A 16,595-nucleotide genomic window follows, 5' to 3' on the forward strand; every position below is an offset into this window, starting at 1 on the left:
ATAGCATAGTTTTGCAATAGTACCACTATATTCTGAGGTGGTTATGCCTCATATGCAGTATTGCTTTCAGTTCTGGGTCCTCATTTTAAGAAGAATACAGAAAAGTTGGAGCTGGTTCAAAGGAGGACAACAAGAAAAAGCAATATGGAGAACAAAGCATATGAAGAAAAATTGAGGAAGGTGGGCACTGGCAGATCCAAGACAGTCTTTCCCTGGATTGGGCCATTTGTGCATGCCAGTTTAGGGCTCACATAGAAGTTTGCTACAAGGGAAAATAGAAAGACAAATACCTGCCTATCCAGGGTAGCATAAGCAAAGAGAGTTTTGAATGGTGCAGTAGATTGGCCAACTTTCCAAACATGAACTGTCTTCCTTATTTCAGCCATGCTGTTGTATCATATACCTTTGAGACCTTGCCCTGGAACCATTTACAGAATTATTTGAAATACACTGCCTTAACAAAGCGAAATTTAGGAGCAGGAGTATTGTATCACAAACACTCCTCCCCCCCTCTCTCTCTCACACACACACACACACGTTCTATGCTCAAATGTAAGTAATGTAGCCACACATTGCTTTTAATAATTAAGGTAAATTTGCATACTGACATTAGTGATGTCTGATAGGTGCACAGCCACTGTTTTATATAGGAGACAACAATATAAGGAAGCTTTTATATGAAGTCCTCTTATTGTAACAGTCTTAACTTGGCTTTGAGTAGTAACTTTTAAATGTCCATGTAATATTACAGGAACACCACCTCCAGTAATTTAGGCACTCCACCGTTCCCAGATGACGAGATATTTATTGAAAGAACAATCCATTGTATCTGTTTCCCTCCTGCTATTCTGAGCGCTCACCATTCCATCTGCCACTTGTACAGCTTTAGAAAAAGAGAGGGAGGACCAGCCTGTCCTTTCACTGCAGCTGATTTATCTGTCCTTCGAACTGTAGCTGAAGGAGACACCATTTTTAATAGAGCCATTCATGCTGTTCCGTGAGTTCTCTCTTTCAATCTTCTCTCTGCTGAAGATGGTGTCCTGGTCACTGTCAAACTCAGACTCTGACACCATCAGGCTGGAATTGTGTTCTGTACTTCTGTGTTTTATACCTTTGGGACAGTGAGAAGTACAGGGTTCTTTGCATATCTATTTAATATTTCATTTAAACAATCCTTATTCATAATACTGAGTTCAGGAAACCACTTTATGCCTCGGTCTGCCATAAATATATACCCAGATGCCCAAGGCCTCTGCACAACAGAGTCCTATTCCTCTTTTCAAAGGGAAACAACTCTTTTGCAGTGTTCTTTGGGATTATGTGATTTAAATAGCTTTTAAAAACAAACAAAGAAACAACAAACAGAAGGCATACTAAAGGTAAAGAAAAGAATCATACCATATTTGGGCCTGAGTTCCATTCTCTCCTGGTCATCTATATTATCCAAAATTGTATATTTTGTTTTCTTTCTTATTTTGGTTCTTTTTCTACTAAAGATAAAGTGAGATGAAGAAAATTAATTCCCTATGATTACTTAACAAACCAAACACCCTTTTTTTCACTCAAAATATTGTTACCTTAACAACAAGAAAATACACCATCTCCTTTGAGGCTAGTACATACAGTTATGCCCATGCCCCCACTTTAAAAATGGAGCCAGCCACAGATGTGACCACTCATAATATAACGTTTGAGTGGAAAGCCACAAGAGAATCCATTTTATAAATATCCAGAATGAAAACAACTGTACTGGTATGGTTCTGAATGTAGATGGCCATGTGCAAAAAAAAACATCATGTGAAGCTCTGTTATACACCATTGCATTATAGGTATTGTAGTTACAAATATAGATGAATGTTCATTTTAAAAAAGGATACCATTTTAGATTGGCCAGGTACTAATTAACCACTTGCCAGAAATTTTAAATATACATAATGAGATATATTTAAATTATATATAAATTAAATATACATAATGAGACTCAAGACTAAACACAATATTCATTTATATTTCATAAACACTTTATATACCTAACCTGAAGGTAATTTTATACATAATATTTTTAATAATTTTGTGCATGAAACAAAGCTTGTGTACACTGAACTACCAGAAAGGTATCACTATCTCAGTCCCCCATGTGGAAACAACAGAGAGGGCCTTCTAGTGGCTGCTCCCAGTCTTTGGAACTCCTTCCCTGGAGAGGCCAGGATGGCCCCATCCCTATTCTCCCTTCAGTGGCAGGTAAAAATATTTTTGTCCCATCAGGCTTTTTCAAACTGACATGGATTGAGTGCTCAGATTTTAAGGTTTTTACAGAGTTTTTAATATAATTTTAACATTTTAAAAGTTTAATGTTTTTTTAACTTTTAAATTTGTTTGTTAAACTTTATATTTATACTTTTTAATATTTCTAATGTTTTTAATTTGCATTGTTTTAAAATGTGTTGTTAGCCACTTTGAGTCCCTATATCAGGAGAAAGGTTGGATATATATAAAGGAAGAAAGGGAGGGAGGGAGGGAAGGCCTCCCCAAGAGATCTCAAAACATGAGCAGGTTTGTAAGGGAAGTATGGTTCCTCCAATAACCTACACCTGAGCTATATATGGCTTTGTAGGTAAAAAGTAACACTTTCCATTGTATTCAGAAATGAACTGGATGCTAATGGGATTGTTGTCCCTTTATTTTGCAGTAGATAGCAATCTGCTGTAGCTCTTTGGACCAGCTGACGTTTCTGAACATTCTTCAAAGTTAGCCTCACATATAACATGCAATAGTAATGAAACCAGGATGTAACTAAGCCTTATGTCACCATGGCCAGAACTGTTGTCTCAAGGTATGAATACAGCTGGCACACAAACCTTAACTCTACAAATTCATTCCTGGCCACTGCTGAAAAGTTTCCAGGTTCAGGATCAAATGCAGGAGCATATCCAGGCTGCAGGCCTGTAACCCTATCCTACTCACACAATTGGAAATTTAGAGACATCAAGCTCTGCACATGCTTATAACAGGCATTACAGAATAAGGGTTCTAAACTTTAATTATGATTTTGAGTGTAGAAGCAGTGTGTGTTGGTATCATGAATCATTAAAACTACATACCTTTTGCAACAGCATATGGACAGCCAGCCTAATCCCACCATCAGCACAATCAAAACAAAAGCAGATACTGTTACATAAAGTATACTCCATTCTAGAAGATAAAAGCAGAACAATTAAAGTCAGTGGAAAAGGCCATTAAAACATCTCCACACTTTAGTCACTTTTCCAGATCTACTCTACTCAGCATCCATTCCTGGAACCCTGGATCCACGTCCCCAACTCACCACAATTACTCTCTCCGTTGTCTAAGTACCGTTGTATCAAATTTTCCATCCACAGTTGATAGCAAATACATCGCTTGGTGATGGGGTCACAGTGCCCATGTCCGGAGCATTTTAACAGGCAAGCTGTAAGGGCAAAACAACTGAAATTATAAATATTGCAGTGGGCTTTGACATTCAAACAGTGGGGTTCTAGTCTATCACACAAATGCATACCAGCCGTGTCAATGCGAAGGACTTTGAAAAGTAGGAACTCAGGTTTTTCCTTCAAGAGTTGCAAACGTAGCATCTGGGCAACATCTGAAGCCTTTATCACTCTGAAAGGATGCCCAGTCTCAACATAGAACACAACAGCTGTGCTGAAGAGAGGATGCATATATTAAAGACCTTCATTTACAGTACCTAAAATGTGTTAACCTTTTGATTACAAGAACTACTTCTTTGCAATCAGATCTTTTGATTTGGCAATCAAATATGTTGTACAATTCTCATAATTAGAATGGTATCTCATTCTCAATATATAGTTATTTCCGTACAAAACTGCCGAGTCCTTGCCCCATAAAACAGAAGAAGCAAAGTACAATTTATAAACCGCAGTTCCACAGACCTAAATTTTACTTTAAAAGTGTTTTACACCAGGACAGGATTGTTTCTGATCTTTACTTTAAGCATTATGTGTATCAGCAGTGTCTTCACTAGAAGTGCAGAAATCAGCTCTAGTCTTAGGTTGCTCATAAGTCAGGGAAAGTCTTAAGAATCACCAGTTTCAGAGCATCCAGTTATAGAGACTGGGGCTACCCCATTTCTCAACCATTCTCAATCACCAGAGATGGCATTTCCATTTTTGTTTTAAATGATTTTGGAGTAAAATAAGAACAGACACATGCAAACCTTGTGTTACCTAAGAAAGTTACCCCCTAGAGATTTCTCAAGGCACAATTCCCCATTTTCTTTCTAATTGTCAGGAGCCAAACAACAGGTGGCCACAGAATTCCCACCCCCATGTTAGTGCAATTCTGTACAAATGAACTCATTGAAGTCAGTCCTATTTAGTTTAATGGGGATTACATACATGGGTGTGTTCATAGGTTTGCATTCCTTTCAAAATGGTGCAGTGCATGCTTGCAGATATCTCTCTGCCTACAGTACTTATCAGGATATTTTCTAGTTTGTACTGATTTGAATCATATTCTGCTATTGGTATTTCTATGTACCTAATATCAGAGTAAGCCTGTATCTTCTGAAGTTTAATATCTGAATCTAGAACATTCAGGAGCACTGCTAGTTGTCGCACAAGAGTGTCTTTCTGTTGTTTTGTCAGCTGTCCCACACCAACATCCAAAATCAGTTCCACAAGGCCATTTTTCTTAGGGTCTGTGAAAGAAAAAGAAAATCACACACTATCAGAACATGGCAATTGTTTTGTCTTGGTAGAAGTAAACCACCCTTCTAACTTAGTATTTACTATGAATCCCATAGTTGATAGTATGCAAAAATGGAATTTGAAATGGATATTTTCCTATGCAACTTGCAATACTGTGGGGCCTTGATTGGGTTCCCAAATGCTCCATTTTATTCCCCATTGTCCTAACAACCTCTGTGTTTTTGCTTTGCTCTCTCACGTACACTCAACAGTCAGTCAGTATTCTGTGCCTACTAAAGCATGCTCACTGCAACATTTTGGGGAAAGATGTTGCCCCATTAGATGTCACACACACACAAGATTTTCTGTAATTTTGCAGTCTTCCAGGTATACCTGATCATCTTGACATTTTGTGCCCAAGCAAAGCCATGCTACATAAAGGCCAACATTTAGGTCCTTAGTATAAAGAGTGGTCTTCTAGACTGAAGCTCCCAATTCTTCTTGCCATTGGGAGTTAATGCTAGCTAACGCTAATAGAACTTGCAGTACAATATGGCAAATGTTTTGTCATGGTACAAGTGCACTACCCTTCATTCATCATACTTTGCCCATCCCTGATATATATAAACATTATTTGAAATAAAATTAGGCTCCTCTTAAATTCATCAGGGAGGAGTGCAAAAAGACCCTATCTGCAGCCAAAAAGAAAGAAAGGCTTCAATGGATAATAGTTGAAACGTTGAAAGCATTTAAAGACAGATGAGAAGCAAAAGTAAAAGCTGAGAGAAATAAAGTCAGAACCCTGAATGCAACTGTTCAGTGACTTGTGCATAAGGACAAGGAGAACTACTATAATAGTCAGTGAGACAAATAGAAGATGGCAACAAAAAGAACAAGAGACCTTTTCCACAAGATCAGAGAAATCAATGGGGAATTTAAACCAAGAGTGGGAATGCTCTAAGACCAGCAGAAGAACACATTATATGACCGAGCAGAAAGAAAAAGATGATGGAGACAATACACCAAATAATTAAAGAAGAGATGAGAAGATGACAAATTCATTCAAGGAAGAACCTCAAATTTTAGAAAGTGATGAAGATGGTGTACTTAAGAGCACCTGAGACAAATCAACAAGAACAGATGGCAAGCCAATAGAGATGCTTCAAGTTAGGAATGTCCATGCTATTGTATTCCCATTTCTATGCATGGTAGTGAAAGCTGGGCAGTAAAGGAAGTTGATAGGAGAAAGTTAATTTGAAATGTAGTGCTGGAGAAAGTTCTATGGATACTGTGTCTGCTAAAAAGACAAATAAATGGGTCCTAGAGCAAATCAAGCCATACCTTTGTCTAGAAGCCAAGATGGCTAAACTGAGACTGTTGTACTTTGGCTATATAATGAGGAGACAAGATTCACTAGAAAAGACAATAATGCTTGGTAAAGTAGAAGGCAGTAGGAAAAGAGGAAACCCAGTCCAGGTGGATAGACTCAACCAAAGAAGCCATGGCCCTGAGTCACCCTGGTTAGGGTGGCTTGGAGGTCTCTCATTCATAGGGTCATGTATGTCAAAGTCAACTTGATGGCAGCTAACAAGAACTTCTCAAATGCTCCTCTTCAAAGTACCACCCTATCCATGCCAGTGCCAGCTCCAAATGGACTAAGTACCAAAGGTACTTGAAATGATTAGCTTGCCTTTTTAGTAGCAAATCTAAGTGGCAAAAAGTAAGAGAGAAGAAAGGAACTGGAGCAAAAAAGAAAGCATGAAAATACAACATAAGCAAATCAAAGGGTCAGTCTTAATCACTGTTCTGTTCTGGAGAGTGATCAATAACATAAACTACAGAAGTACAGGAACACAAAAGAATAGTCAGTTATAGTGTTCCTGTAAGTCTGAGCCCAGTTTTTTTCTCCCCCCCCCCCCCAAAAAAAAATCCGTATTAGCTGTTTCAGCAGGCTGGTATTACCTTTAATTTTATTTCTGGTTTCTATATGTGCAGTTTTAGTATGCCAGAGATTGATGATTACACAGCAGTGTGCTACTTATGCCAGCCACATGGGAGTCTGCACAGGGTAGGAGAGTTGGGCACCCCAGTGCTGATCAGATTTGGCTTACAGTTCAAAAAACTGGAACAGATGTGAAAAACAGCTAACCAAAAGAACTTTTTCATTTAGCCAGAAAATAGGGAAGAGGATGTGGCCTGGAATTAGTCTTTTTGTTCATTTTTACTGCTTAAAGAGAATAAGATGCAAGAATGCAAGAATAAAAAAAAATTGAGAAGCAGCTTTAAAATAGTCACATTGGCCTGGTACAGACAGGCCTCATGACACATCTTGACGTGCTAGGATTGCCTCGGGCCGTCGCTTACAGACGCTCCTCAACCCTAGCACATATTCTGTACGTCAAAATGGCGGTGCCCTGTACAGATGGGCGCTGCCATTTTGACGTGACAGACGCTTAGCCTTTATGACGTCGTGAGTTGGCACTGCGGCATCATAATGGCACCACAAGAAGAACCCGCTTTTTGCAGGTTCTTTTTGCGCCGCGGGAAAGTCCCACAGTCTGGAGGTCGCAGCTTCTCCACAGAGCAAAACCAGATGCCAAGAGACCACCCTTTTTGGGCGCTCTGTACCGGGCCATTGTTTCTCACACAAAGGGTTCTTCCTGAGAGAAGGCTCTTACAAAAGGCATTGCACAGCTACTCTGGGTCCCCCCTCCGGCAAACAGAATTTTTAATTTTTTCTATATAGAAGAGGTGTTGGCTGGAAAAGGTTTTAGTATGGTGTTCTAATTCAAGATAACTTTATCTGAACCTCCTGTAAAATTATTAGAAAGAAGCAGCTTAATTGCACAGTAAAAGTTTTGACTGGAAGCACCCCCTAAAAAAGGTCCAGCTATACCACATTATTCTTAATATTGCAACTATGTGTACCAAGATGACATGAATGCTTTACATGAGGCTTCCAAAAGTATAATTCTCTTCTAAAACAGGGTGCATACATACTCCATATACACATTTGCTTTGATTTTTAAAATGTACATGTTAAGTGTCATATTGTTATACCAACAATAGGTGACAGTAGGGATTTCAGAAACAGCCAGGATCCACCTACATGCTTCTGTAGTCCACCATGGTTATATCAGCCACCCTCCTTTTATAGCAGGTATGAACAACTGCTAGGGGCTAGAGGCTACACTGGCCCCTACAGAATTTGAGATGGCCACACATCTTCATCAAGTCCCTTATCTTATGAAACTGTATTTATTTTACTTTTAAAAATAGGTTGTTGGAGTGGAGTTTTGTTTTTTACTAAAAATACCACCATTCCCTGAAGCAGGAATGGGGAAAGTAGCCCATGGGCTACAAGTCGCCCCTGCATATCACTTTTATGGTTCCTGAAGCCCCTCACCAGCCCTCTCAAGATCCCTGGAACTACCCCAAATTTAATCTGGCAAAAGTCACCCCTAAAAAGTACATCCAAAGCCTCTGAATCTACACAAATATATATATAAAAAGCTACCTCACCAAGCCCTCTCAGAGCCCCTCACCCCTCACACGCATCAAATACATTATTTTTCTTCCATTTGTCATTCCAAATGGTCACCATTATGGAGAAACAAGGGAAAATAAATTCACTCAGGTCCAGAATACACTGCAGAAATAATCCAGTTTGAGAAAGCTTTAACTGTCCTGGCTGAATGCTAGGGAGTCTTGGGAATTGTAGTTTATTGTGGCACCAGAGCTCTCTGACAGAGGCAGCTAAATGTCTCACAAAACTACAGTTCCTAGAATTCCCTAGCATTGAACCAGGGCAGTTGTTAAAGTGGTGTCAAACTGGATTATTTCTGCAATGTGTTTTGGTCCTCAGTTTGGTGCATTTGGTTGGGGATGTGGTGCATGAGGAGTTGAGGGGTAACCCCCCCCACACACACACACACACTATTTTTGCTCCAGTCAGAAACATGAAGTTGACCATGGAGGATGGGCTGGAGGGACGGGACTTGATGTACTAATATATCATGCATTCTATTTTCTTCAAATCACGACAGTAAGGATTAGGGAGACCACCACAACCAAGAAAGCATTAAAAAGCATAACAACAAAGGCAGCAAGAGGAGGAAATCTTCAGTTGAAGAGGTGGAGAGGTTTGAAAGATGCTTATTCCATCTACATATATACTTGTGTATAAGTAAAAAAAACTTAGGTTAAAAAAATTGACCCCAAAGCCTGGGTCGACTAATACATGGGTCAATACAGTAGGAGGAAGGGCTGGCCTTCATCCCTGAGCCTCTTCCAAGCTGGCTTGCCTCCACAGGGGATAGCCCAGCTGGGAAAAGGCAGGGAAGGAGATCGGTCTCCCTCACAGCTTCTTCCCAGCCAGGCTACTTCCTTAAGTGGAAGGATTTGGGAGGGGGACAGAGCACAGGACATTCTATAAAATGTTCTCAAATGATCATACCAGGCCGCACTTCCACCACAGCTGTGTCGATGTCTGAATCGCCTTTATCATCTGTGACTTTCAAGTGAAAAGTATAGCTCCCTTCTACAAGATTAGTTAGCTGCAATATAGCATCGTGGTCTGAACCATGTATCACATCCTGCAAAAGTTAAGACCAGTTTTTAAAAAACCAGCACTGGAAATATTGCTTCAGATTAATTTTGAACAGAGGGAAGTAATTTGTAAGTAACAAAATTCTCTTAGCACAGAATGTAGGTGACGAGTCTGTCCTCAGACCCATTCATCACATTCATTTATTAGTGTTTTAAGACTGGGTAACTGAAATTCAGGTGGACTTTTCCAGGATTACCCACTAAGAGACACAGAGAGGAACTGTACAGGATGAAGGGCAAATTTTGCCCCCACATAATGTCCATTTATCCAGTTGCACAGCAAGGCAATGCTGCATCACGTCTAATCACCATTTTTGGTCTAACCATGGGGGATGGGATGAGGTTTTGAGTAGGGTTGGGAGTTCTGGAGAAAAGGTAACCAGCATGTTTGCAAGCTGGAGGGTGGTGGCACAATTTTCTAACAGAAAATTACCTAGAAAATCATCTTGATCTTTTTTAAAACAGGAGTGGTCCCTGGGGAGCACAAAAGTGGGCTTCAGGGGATAATATGTAGTTCATTGGCTACACTTTATGCTGTGGTTGGGGATACAGAGCAGTGTGAAGGCGATGTCCCAGAAACTAGCTTGCTACTTTCAAGTATAATGTACAATGCTGTCCTGCCACCAGATTCAACTACTAGTCCAGTCAGCTCCTATATTCAGGAGGTAAATGAACAGAGCCATCAATGATCATGACAACCATAGGCCATCTTCAGTATCCCGCTATATATCAGTTTGCCTGCAGAGAGTGTGAGCTGGAAGCTGTAATTGTGCTCCTGTCCTGCTTGTGAGCTTTCCATGGGCAACTAGTTGGCTAATGGACGTACAGAACATTGGATTAAAGAGGCTTTTGGTCTGGTTCTTAGGTTCTGATGTAACGGGGTGGGACTGGACACTATCTTGTCCTTTTCTTCAATCTAAAAAATTCCTTGGGCTGGCCCTGAGGCAAATTCACACCAAGGCAAATGTTCTTGCCAGTGGACCCTATTTCCTTCAATTATATGGCAAAAGTGCAAATATAAAGGTATCTTGACAGGAATGTATTTAATAATTCTAGTTTTTAGTGAAGCTATTAAAATACTTACTCCAGCTGCTGGGCTCTGGCCGTCCCGAATCCAAAGATAAGACACAATTCTTTGGTCATCAGTAGATTGTGAACCATCCAAAGCTATTGAGTTATTGGGAAGAACAAGTACATGTTTGCCCCCTGCATGAGCCTGGGGTGGGTGGTTTCTTTCTGAACAATAAAAGAGCACAAGAGAGGAAACATTTGTGCTTTAAGAAGAACTGGATTATCAAGGATAAATTATTTGATATGTTTTGCTTAAATGGAGATAATGCTTACAATGTTGTTGTTGGTTTATGGGATTATAATCAAAATTATAGTATTATAATCAAAATTTTAGTTACTTGCTCATATGTGTTGGACAGAAGTTACATTATATTAACTTGAAACATGAGTCCATCTGGCCAAGTATTATCTACTTTGGCCAGTAATGGCTTTCCAAGGTTTCCCAGCACTTGCTACCCAACCATGCAACTGGAGATGCTACAAACTGAATTTGTGGCCTTCTGCATGCTGGTTTCTTAATTTAAAAACTTTATTAAAATCTTTAAAGAATGTTTACAATGAATACGAGTGCTCCTATTCAGGGGTTTTAGTATCCCTTCTTTATTCCATTCTCATTTCATTCCCCTCCAAATGTAACAAGAAATAACTGGAAAAACACGTTCATCTTTTTAAACAAAACTTAGGAATTTTTAAAGCACAGAGAGACACAAAAAACAAGATTTTCTGATTCTTTTTTAAAAAGTGTGGGGACCCAAATATAAGTTTAAAGGAATGTAGTGTTCCTGGAGGTGTGGTTCTCTCAAATTTACTCTTTTTTCCCCCTTGGGATTTCTTTTCCTTCTGGTAGGTGTTCCAGAGGTCACCAAAAACCTTTGGCATAGAGAAGAATAAGGATGCAGTAGCATCCTAGTTTTTGGTTTGTGGTGGTTGTTTTTAAATTATGTTATATCACAGAAAACTGAAGCCTAGACACATCAGTGTCTGACAGGACAATTGCATTATTTTCTTTGCCAGACTGACAGCAACACAGGTGAAACTAGAGAGAATAACCATCAGTTAATTACCACCAAAGCTATTCACAAGAGCCATTCAGTTGACTACACAAGGCTAAAAGAAATGCTAATTATAGCAATCTTTTATTGCCTTCTTAAAAGAACTCCAAGGAATGGTAGAGAAGATAAGCAAATTAATCATGATGTTCTCCCCACCACAAATCCTTTTATGTACTACTGAGGTTGTACCGGTATGCATAAAATGAAAGTAAGAGCTCTAAAGTATGGAGCCACAATCATAGCCAGAGCGTGGTCTGAGAATACACAATGCAGCCATCTAGCTGAAGCTGATATATGATCATTTCCTAGGTAGGAGACTCAATGATGGATGGGAGACTCACATATGGATTCTGCCTTGATTCTGCTATGAAAGGTGGGATATAAATGCAATTTAGAAATAAAGTCTGAAAGGTGCTTGTCAAAGCAACTATTTATCCATACAAATTGGAGCAAAATCTATGATGTACAATCTTAAATACGTTTACAGGAAGGTTAAACTCCACTGAGTTCAATGGAGTTTATCCTCTAGCAAATAGGCTTAGGATTCCACTGCAACACATAAATACATCTCCAGCAGGCAGCACTGTCACAGAACAAGGAAAGATAGTGAGCATTATGAGCACTGTATACATTTCTTTCTAGGATATCTTTTCCCCATCAGGGGCCCACTCACACTCCAGAGTTTAACTGTTGCGGTTCTGTACTGTGGAATCCTGGGACTGGGAATTTAGAGAGGAGCACTTAGACCTCTCAGCCAGTGAGCTCTAGGTTCTCACCAAACTACAAACACTGGGATTCCATCTGATGGAATCCTGGTGGTTAAAGTGGAATAGTGGTACTATAATAGTGTAATATGAATGGGCCCCTGGTGTCCCCCAGACGTTTTGAATAGCAACACTCTTATCAGCCTTGCTGGCTCTGGATCAGAGTTATCATAGTCCAAAATATCTGGAAGGCAGCAAGTTGGGGAAAGCTTGGTTTCAGGAGGATAACATGAAAAAGGAAGCTTGAATTAGGCTCTCAGAAGGCAGTACAGCTGCACATACCAGACACAAAAGATGAGGAAAACAAATATGGAGAGAGAGAGAGAGAGAGAGAGAATGGAATGGAACAGGCATGTCACTGTATGCATTTAATATTTTTAACATCCAGAATCAGCACATAAGAAGCTTTTAAAAATATAAAAACAAACAACAAAAGATAGAATAGCATAAGACATGAAAACACATCTATATCATCAAGCCCAGCAGTAGGCAAAGTGCAGTCAGTCAACACTGTTTTTGTGCTCCTGAACACCAGCAATGCCCCTACTGAGTAAAACTATGTGGGGGTGGGGGGGTATTTTTATCCACTCCCAGCACACCCTTTTTTGTCCTTCAGTGCTCAGAAAAACTAAACCAGGACTGGACTTGCAGCTAATTCCAGTTTTGTTGGAAGGGGTCATTTTATTGTTTCTAACACTGCTACATCCCATAGTGCATACCGAGGATAGAAAATTGGTCCATGCATCCTCCAGAATTGTCCACTGATAAGAAACCAAAAAATGTTTAAAGAGATAGATAGATAGATAGAGATAGAGATAGATAGATAGAGAGAGAGAGAGAGAGAGAGAGAGAGGTTAGTCTTAACCACCCCCCAGAATCTGTTCAGAAATCCAGCTAGACATGACTCCTTGAGGGAGACTGTTGCAACAAAGGGATGCTGCTACCTTACATCAATACAATGAATGAAGGGAATCTAAGAAGACCCACAGAAGCCTTTATATGGAAGAACAAAATGGAGGAAGAGTAGGTGGAGACACAAAAATTATTGAAAACAAGATTTTGGCAGAGAGAAACACCGAAAGGCTATGTATATAGGGAGGTTGTGAATGGTTCAAACACAGAAGAGAGACAAGTGGAACTGTTATAAACTATCTGCTGTTCAGAATAATTTCTTTATAACACAGGGTAACTAGTGTCTTACCCTCCTTAACAGTCACAGAAAGGGTGGCACTGCTGCTTAGTCCTTGACCATCTTTTACTGTCAGCCTGAAATAATAGGTTCCAACCCGCAGGCCTGTGACAGTTGCTATGGCACTGTCAACATTTTCCATTTGCAAAGAGCTTGGCCCACTGCAGCAAAAACAAAACAAGACATAGCTCTTAATCCAGATTCAATGTGGAATAAAACCAAAAAGTGATATAATATTATTTGCAATTAAAGCAAATTCCATAGTGATGGCACCATTATATTTGAAGCATCAAGATAATTTCCCCCATGTATTGAATGGGAGATTTAACACCAATTATCTCCATGATAAATATGAAGCATGATGCAAATCCAGCTTGGTAGTTCTTAAAGTTAAAACTAGCTTTCTCCAACATAGTTCCCATCAGATACTTTGAATTACAACTCCTCACAAAGCCTGGATACTCACTGGGGGATTTAGGGAGCTGTAGTTCAGCAAAGTTACTTTTGCAGCCCATCACTGAGATGAACAAACATCCTGATACTGTGAAATTACATTTAATGAAGTATATGGTTTCGCCTTCAGTAGGATGTGTTTGGTTGGTGCCATCAGAGTTTCCATCTGCCTTTGAGAACATTCCCAGTAAAGTTTCCCCATAGCTTACAAAATACCTGATATTCTCCCAATGATAGTAAACAATGCCAAAGTCATCTGTGCTCATGCTTCCATCAAGAATAGCACTTTGGACAGGAAATGTCAACTCCTTATCTGGACCAGTCACTGCTCTTGGTGGGCTGTTCTTCCCTGTAACAATAACAAGAAATTAAATCTTTAAAGTATTTTCTAGCCTGTCACAGATTATGCTTATCCCTTCTTTCTTGCATTAAATCTAACCAGAATTTGGACTTGTTTTAGACAACAGTGCCCAGAGTTCCCCAATCAGCATAGCCAATGGGAGATTCTGGAAACTGTAGTCCAATAAAGCAACCTCCCCAGCTCCAAATGCAACTTGAGCATTGCTAAAGGGACCACCAGCAACATGAGACTTGATCCCATCTCTTTTTTTGGTCACAAGAAAAAGACAGTCCAGGTATCCTCACATAATATGAAGAGCCAAAGTTAAGTATTTAGCTAACCTTCTCATAGCAGCAAAAGACCTCTGCAAAACTCCTCACATCCCTCCCCCCCTAGACGCCCAGGCTAGGACCATGAGCAGTACACTCAGGTTCTCTGGGGGACATTTACTTCAACCTGCCTGAACTAGATGGGCAGCTGTCACTTTGGAGATTATTACATGGGAGGGACAGTATCCTTCTCCCATCCTTCTTCCTTCTTTAAACTCGGCCAATTGCGCGATCAGGGATCACTCCTGTCAATACCAAATGACAGCTCCATGACACTTTACCAATGAGAGAAGCTCGTGGGGACAGTTCAGTGACACTTTACTCATGGTAGAAAGATGGGAGAAGCGCATGGGGTGTGTGATCTCCGATCATGTGATCCCTGATCATGCAGATAGGGCCTGAGTTCCTTGGGATTTATAAGGAACTAAAGCAATCCCACAGTCTGAGGCAGAAGGAGAGATGCCAGACCCATCCTCCATTGTTGCTGTTTTATCCCCTTATAATTACTGGCGTCTTCTCCACTATTTCTGCCCCACTTTCTGGAAACCTCTCAGAGCAAGAAAGCTTTTGGGGCTTGTTTAGCTCTGGCAAGCAAAACTGACCACTAACAGTGAGAGAGCAGCCAGAATGGTTTCTGGAATGGAACTCTAGTAAGAATGTTCCACCAGCAGCAGTAGGTATCTCACTCTGCTTAATAGGAGGGCTGGACCTGGGAGCTATTCCCAAACCAAGTATGTCTAAGATGACAGACATATTAGATTTGTTAAGCTATGCAGATTTGTTAGCATATTGTTGTTGTTGTGTGCCTGCAAGTTGTTTCTGACTTATGGCAGCCTCATGGCAAACCTATCATGGAGTTTCCTTGCAAGATTTGTTCAGAAGAGGTGTGCCATTGGCTTCCTCTGTAACTGAGAGAGTGAAACTTGCCCCAAATCACCCAGTAGATTTCCATGGCCTAGCAAGGATTCAAGCCCTGGTCTCTAGAGTCAAAGTCAAGCACTCAAACCACCAAAAGTTATATAGTAACCTTTGATTAACATGTAAAGAACATATTAGATTTGTATGTTTACGTGCACACATGGTCAAGACAGCATCACCTGAAAAATGCTCAGCAACATCACCCATATGAGAAATCTACCTACCAGCCTGGACAACTACTGTGACTTCAGCTGTGGATTGCTGCTCAGCTGAATCAGTGACAGTCAACTGGAATGTATAGTCTCCCTCTTCCATTGAAGATAACTGGAGATATGGACTCCTCACCCCCTGTATAATGGGATTGGAAAGGAAAGATAAAGTGAGGAAATATATTAGCAGTACAAAACATTTCTTCATTTGCAAATATATTCCCCATTGAAATCATGGATGGGAAACCTGTGGCCCTCCCAGTGCTGTCAGATTACAGACCACATAATCCCTGACCATGAGTCAGTGTTGGCAGGGGCTGAGAGTAACTGCAGTTCATCAGTATCTGAGGTTCACCGTTCCTGATTTTTAAATCATATCAATAAATGATGACACAGGAGTTGCATGCAAACATCATGAAAAGTTGTATTGCTTGTCATGAAATGTGTATGTGGAAGCAAAATCTGTCATAAGTATTTCAGGATAATGCTCATTGTTTCTTGCACACTGCTTCTAATTCCAGCACATTTTGAACAAGCACCAAATAGGCAAGTACAGGAAAAGATGACTTGATGTTCTCCATTTACCTCCATTGTGACCAGTTTGCCTTTGCTTTTGGGACTCAGAGACCACTCGTAGCCAACAATCTCATGATCATCTTTGCTCTGGCTTCCATTCAGTGTGATGGTGTTTTGAGGCAAGCTGATTTCCTGATTTGGTCCTGCATTGGCAACAGGAGGAAAATCCACTTGTTTGTTGACTCTCAAAAAGCCTAAAGTGGAGTTAGCTGCTCCATCGGAGTCAACTACCATTAGCCTAAAAGAAGAAGAAAAGTATACTGTATAGGCAAATCATACACTTGAGCACATGTTAACTATCACTCACCTGTACTGGATTCCTAATAATTAATCACACAGCAGGGAAGTAATATACATGCAGGATTGTAATCCTATGCTCAGTATTCCTGGGAGTAAATCTC

At 40.1% G+C, this 16,595-nt stretch overlaps 1 protein-coding gene across 5 annotated transcripts in view; it reads right to left on the bottom strand.

The window, feature by feature from the left end:
• Window positions 1-557: 557 nt before the first annotated feature.
• KIAA0319 (KIAA0319 ortholog) overlaps window positions 558-16,595 on the bottom strand; it is a 45,345-nt gene continuing 29,307 nt past the window's right edge. For 2 of the 5 annotated variants that reach the window (XM_042462576.1, XM_042462575.1), the window contains 12 exons: window positions 16,204-16,432; window positions 15,634-15,757; window positions 14,039-14,171; window positions 13,382-13,530; window positions 10,378-10,529; window positions 9,142-9,280; window positions 4,537-4,696; window positions 3,539-3,681; window positions 3,326-3,448; window positions 3,102-3,192; window positions 1,399-1,490; window positions 558-1,111 (listed from right to left, as the gene is read on the bottom strand). In XM_042462576.1, coding sequence (XP_042318510.1) covers window positions 933-1,111; window positions 1,399-1,490; window positions 3,102-3,192; window positions 3,326-3,448; window positions 3,539-3,681; window positions 4,537-4,696; window positions 9,142-9,280; window positions 10,378-10,529; window positions 13,382-13,530; window positions 14,039-14,171; window positions 15,634-15,757; window positions 16,204-16,432 — 1,714 coding nt within the window. In that variant the 3' untranslated portion in view covers window positions 558-932. Of the gene's footprint in view, window positions 1,112-1,398; window positions 1,491-3,101; window positions 3,193-3,325; window positions 3,449-3,538; window positions 3,682-4,536; window positions 4,697-9,141; window positions 9,281-10,377; window positions 10,530-13,381; window positions 13,531-14,038; window positions 14,172-15,633; window positions 15,758-16,203; window positions 16,433-16,595 lie in introns of those variants that run through there. The other 3 variants (XM_042462577.1, XM_042462578.1, XM_042462579.1) reach the window with 3 other exon arrangements.

The sequence above is a fragment of the Sceloporus undulatus genome, chromosome 4 (assembly GCF_019175285.1).
Source record: "Sceloporus undulatus isolate JIND9_A2432 ecotype Alabama chromosome 4, SceUnd_v1.1, whole genome shotgun sequence".
Lineage (NCBI taxonomy): Eukaryota > Metazoa > Chordata > Lepidosauria > Squamata > Phrynosomatidae > Sceloporus > Sceloporus undulatus.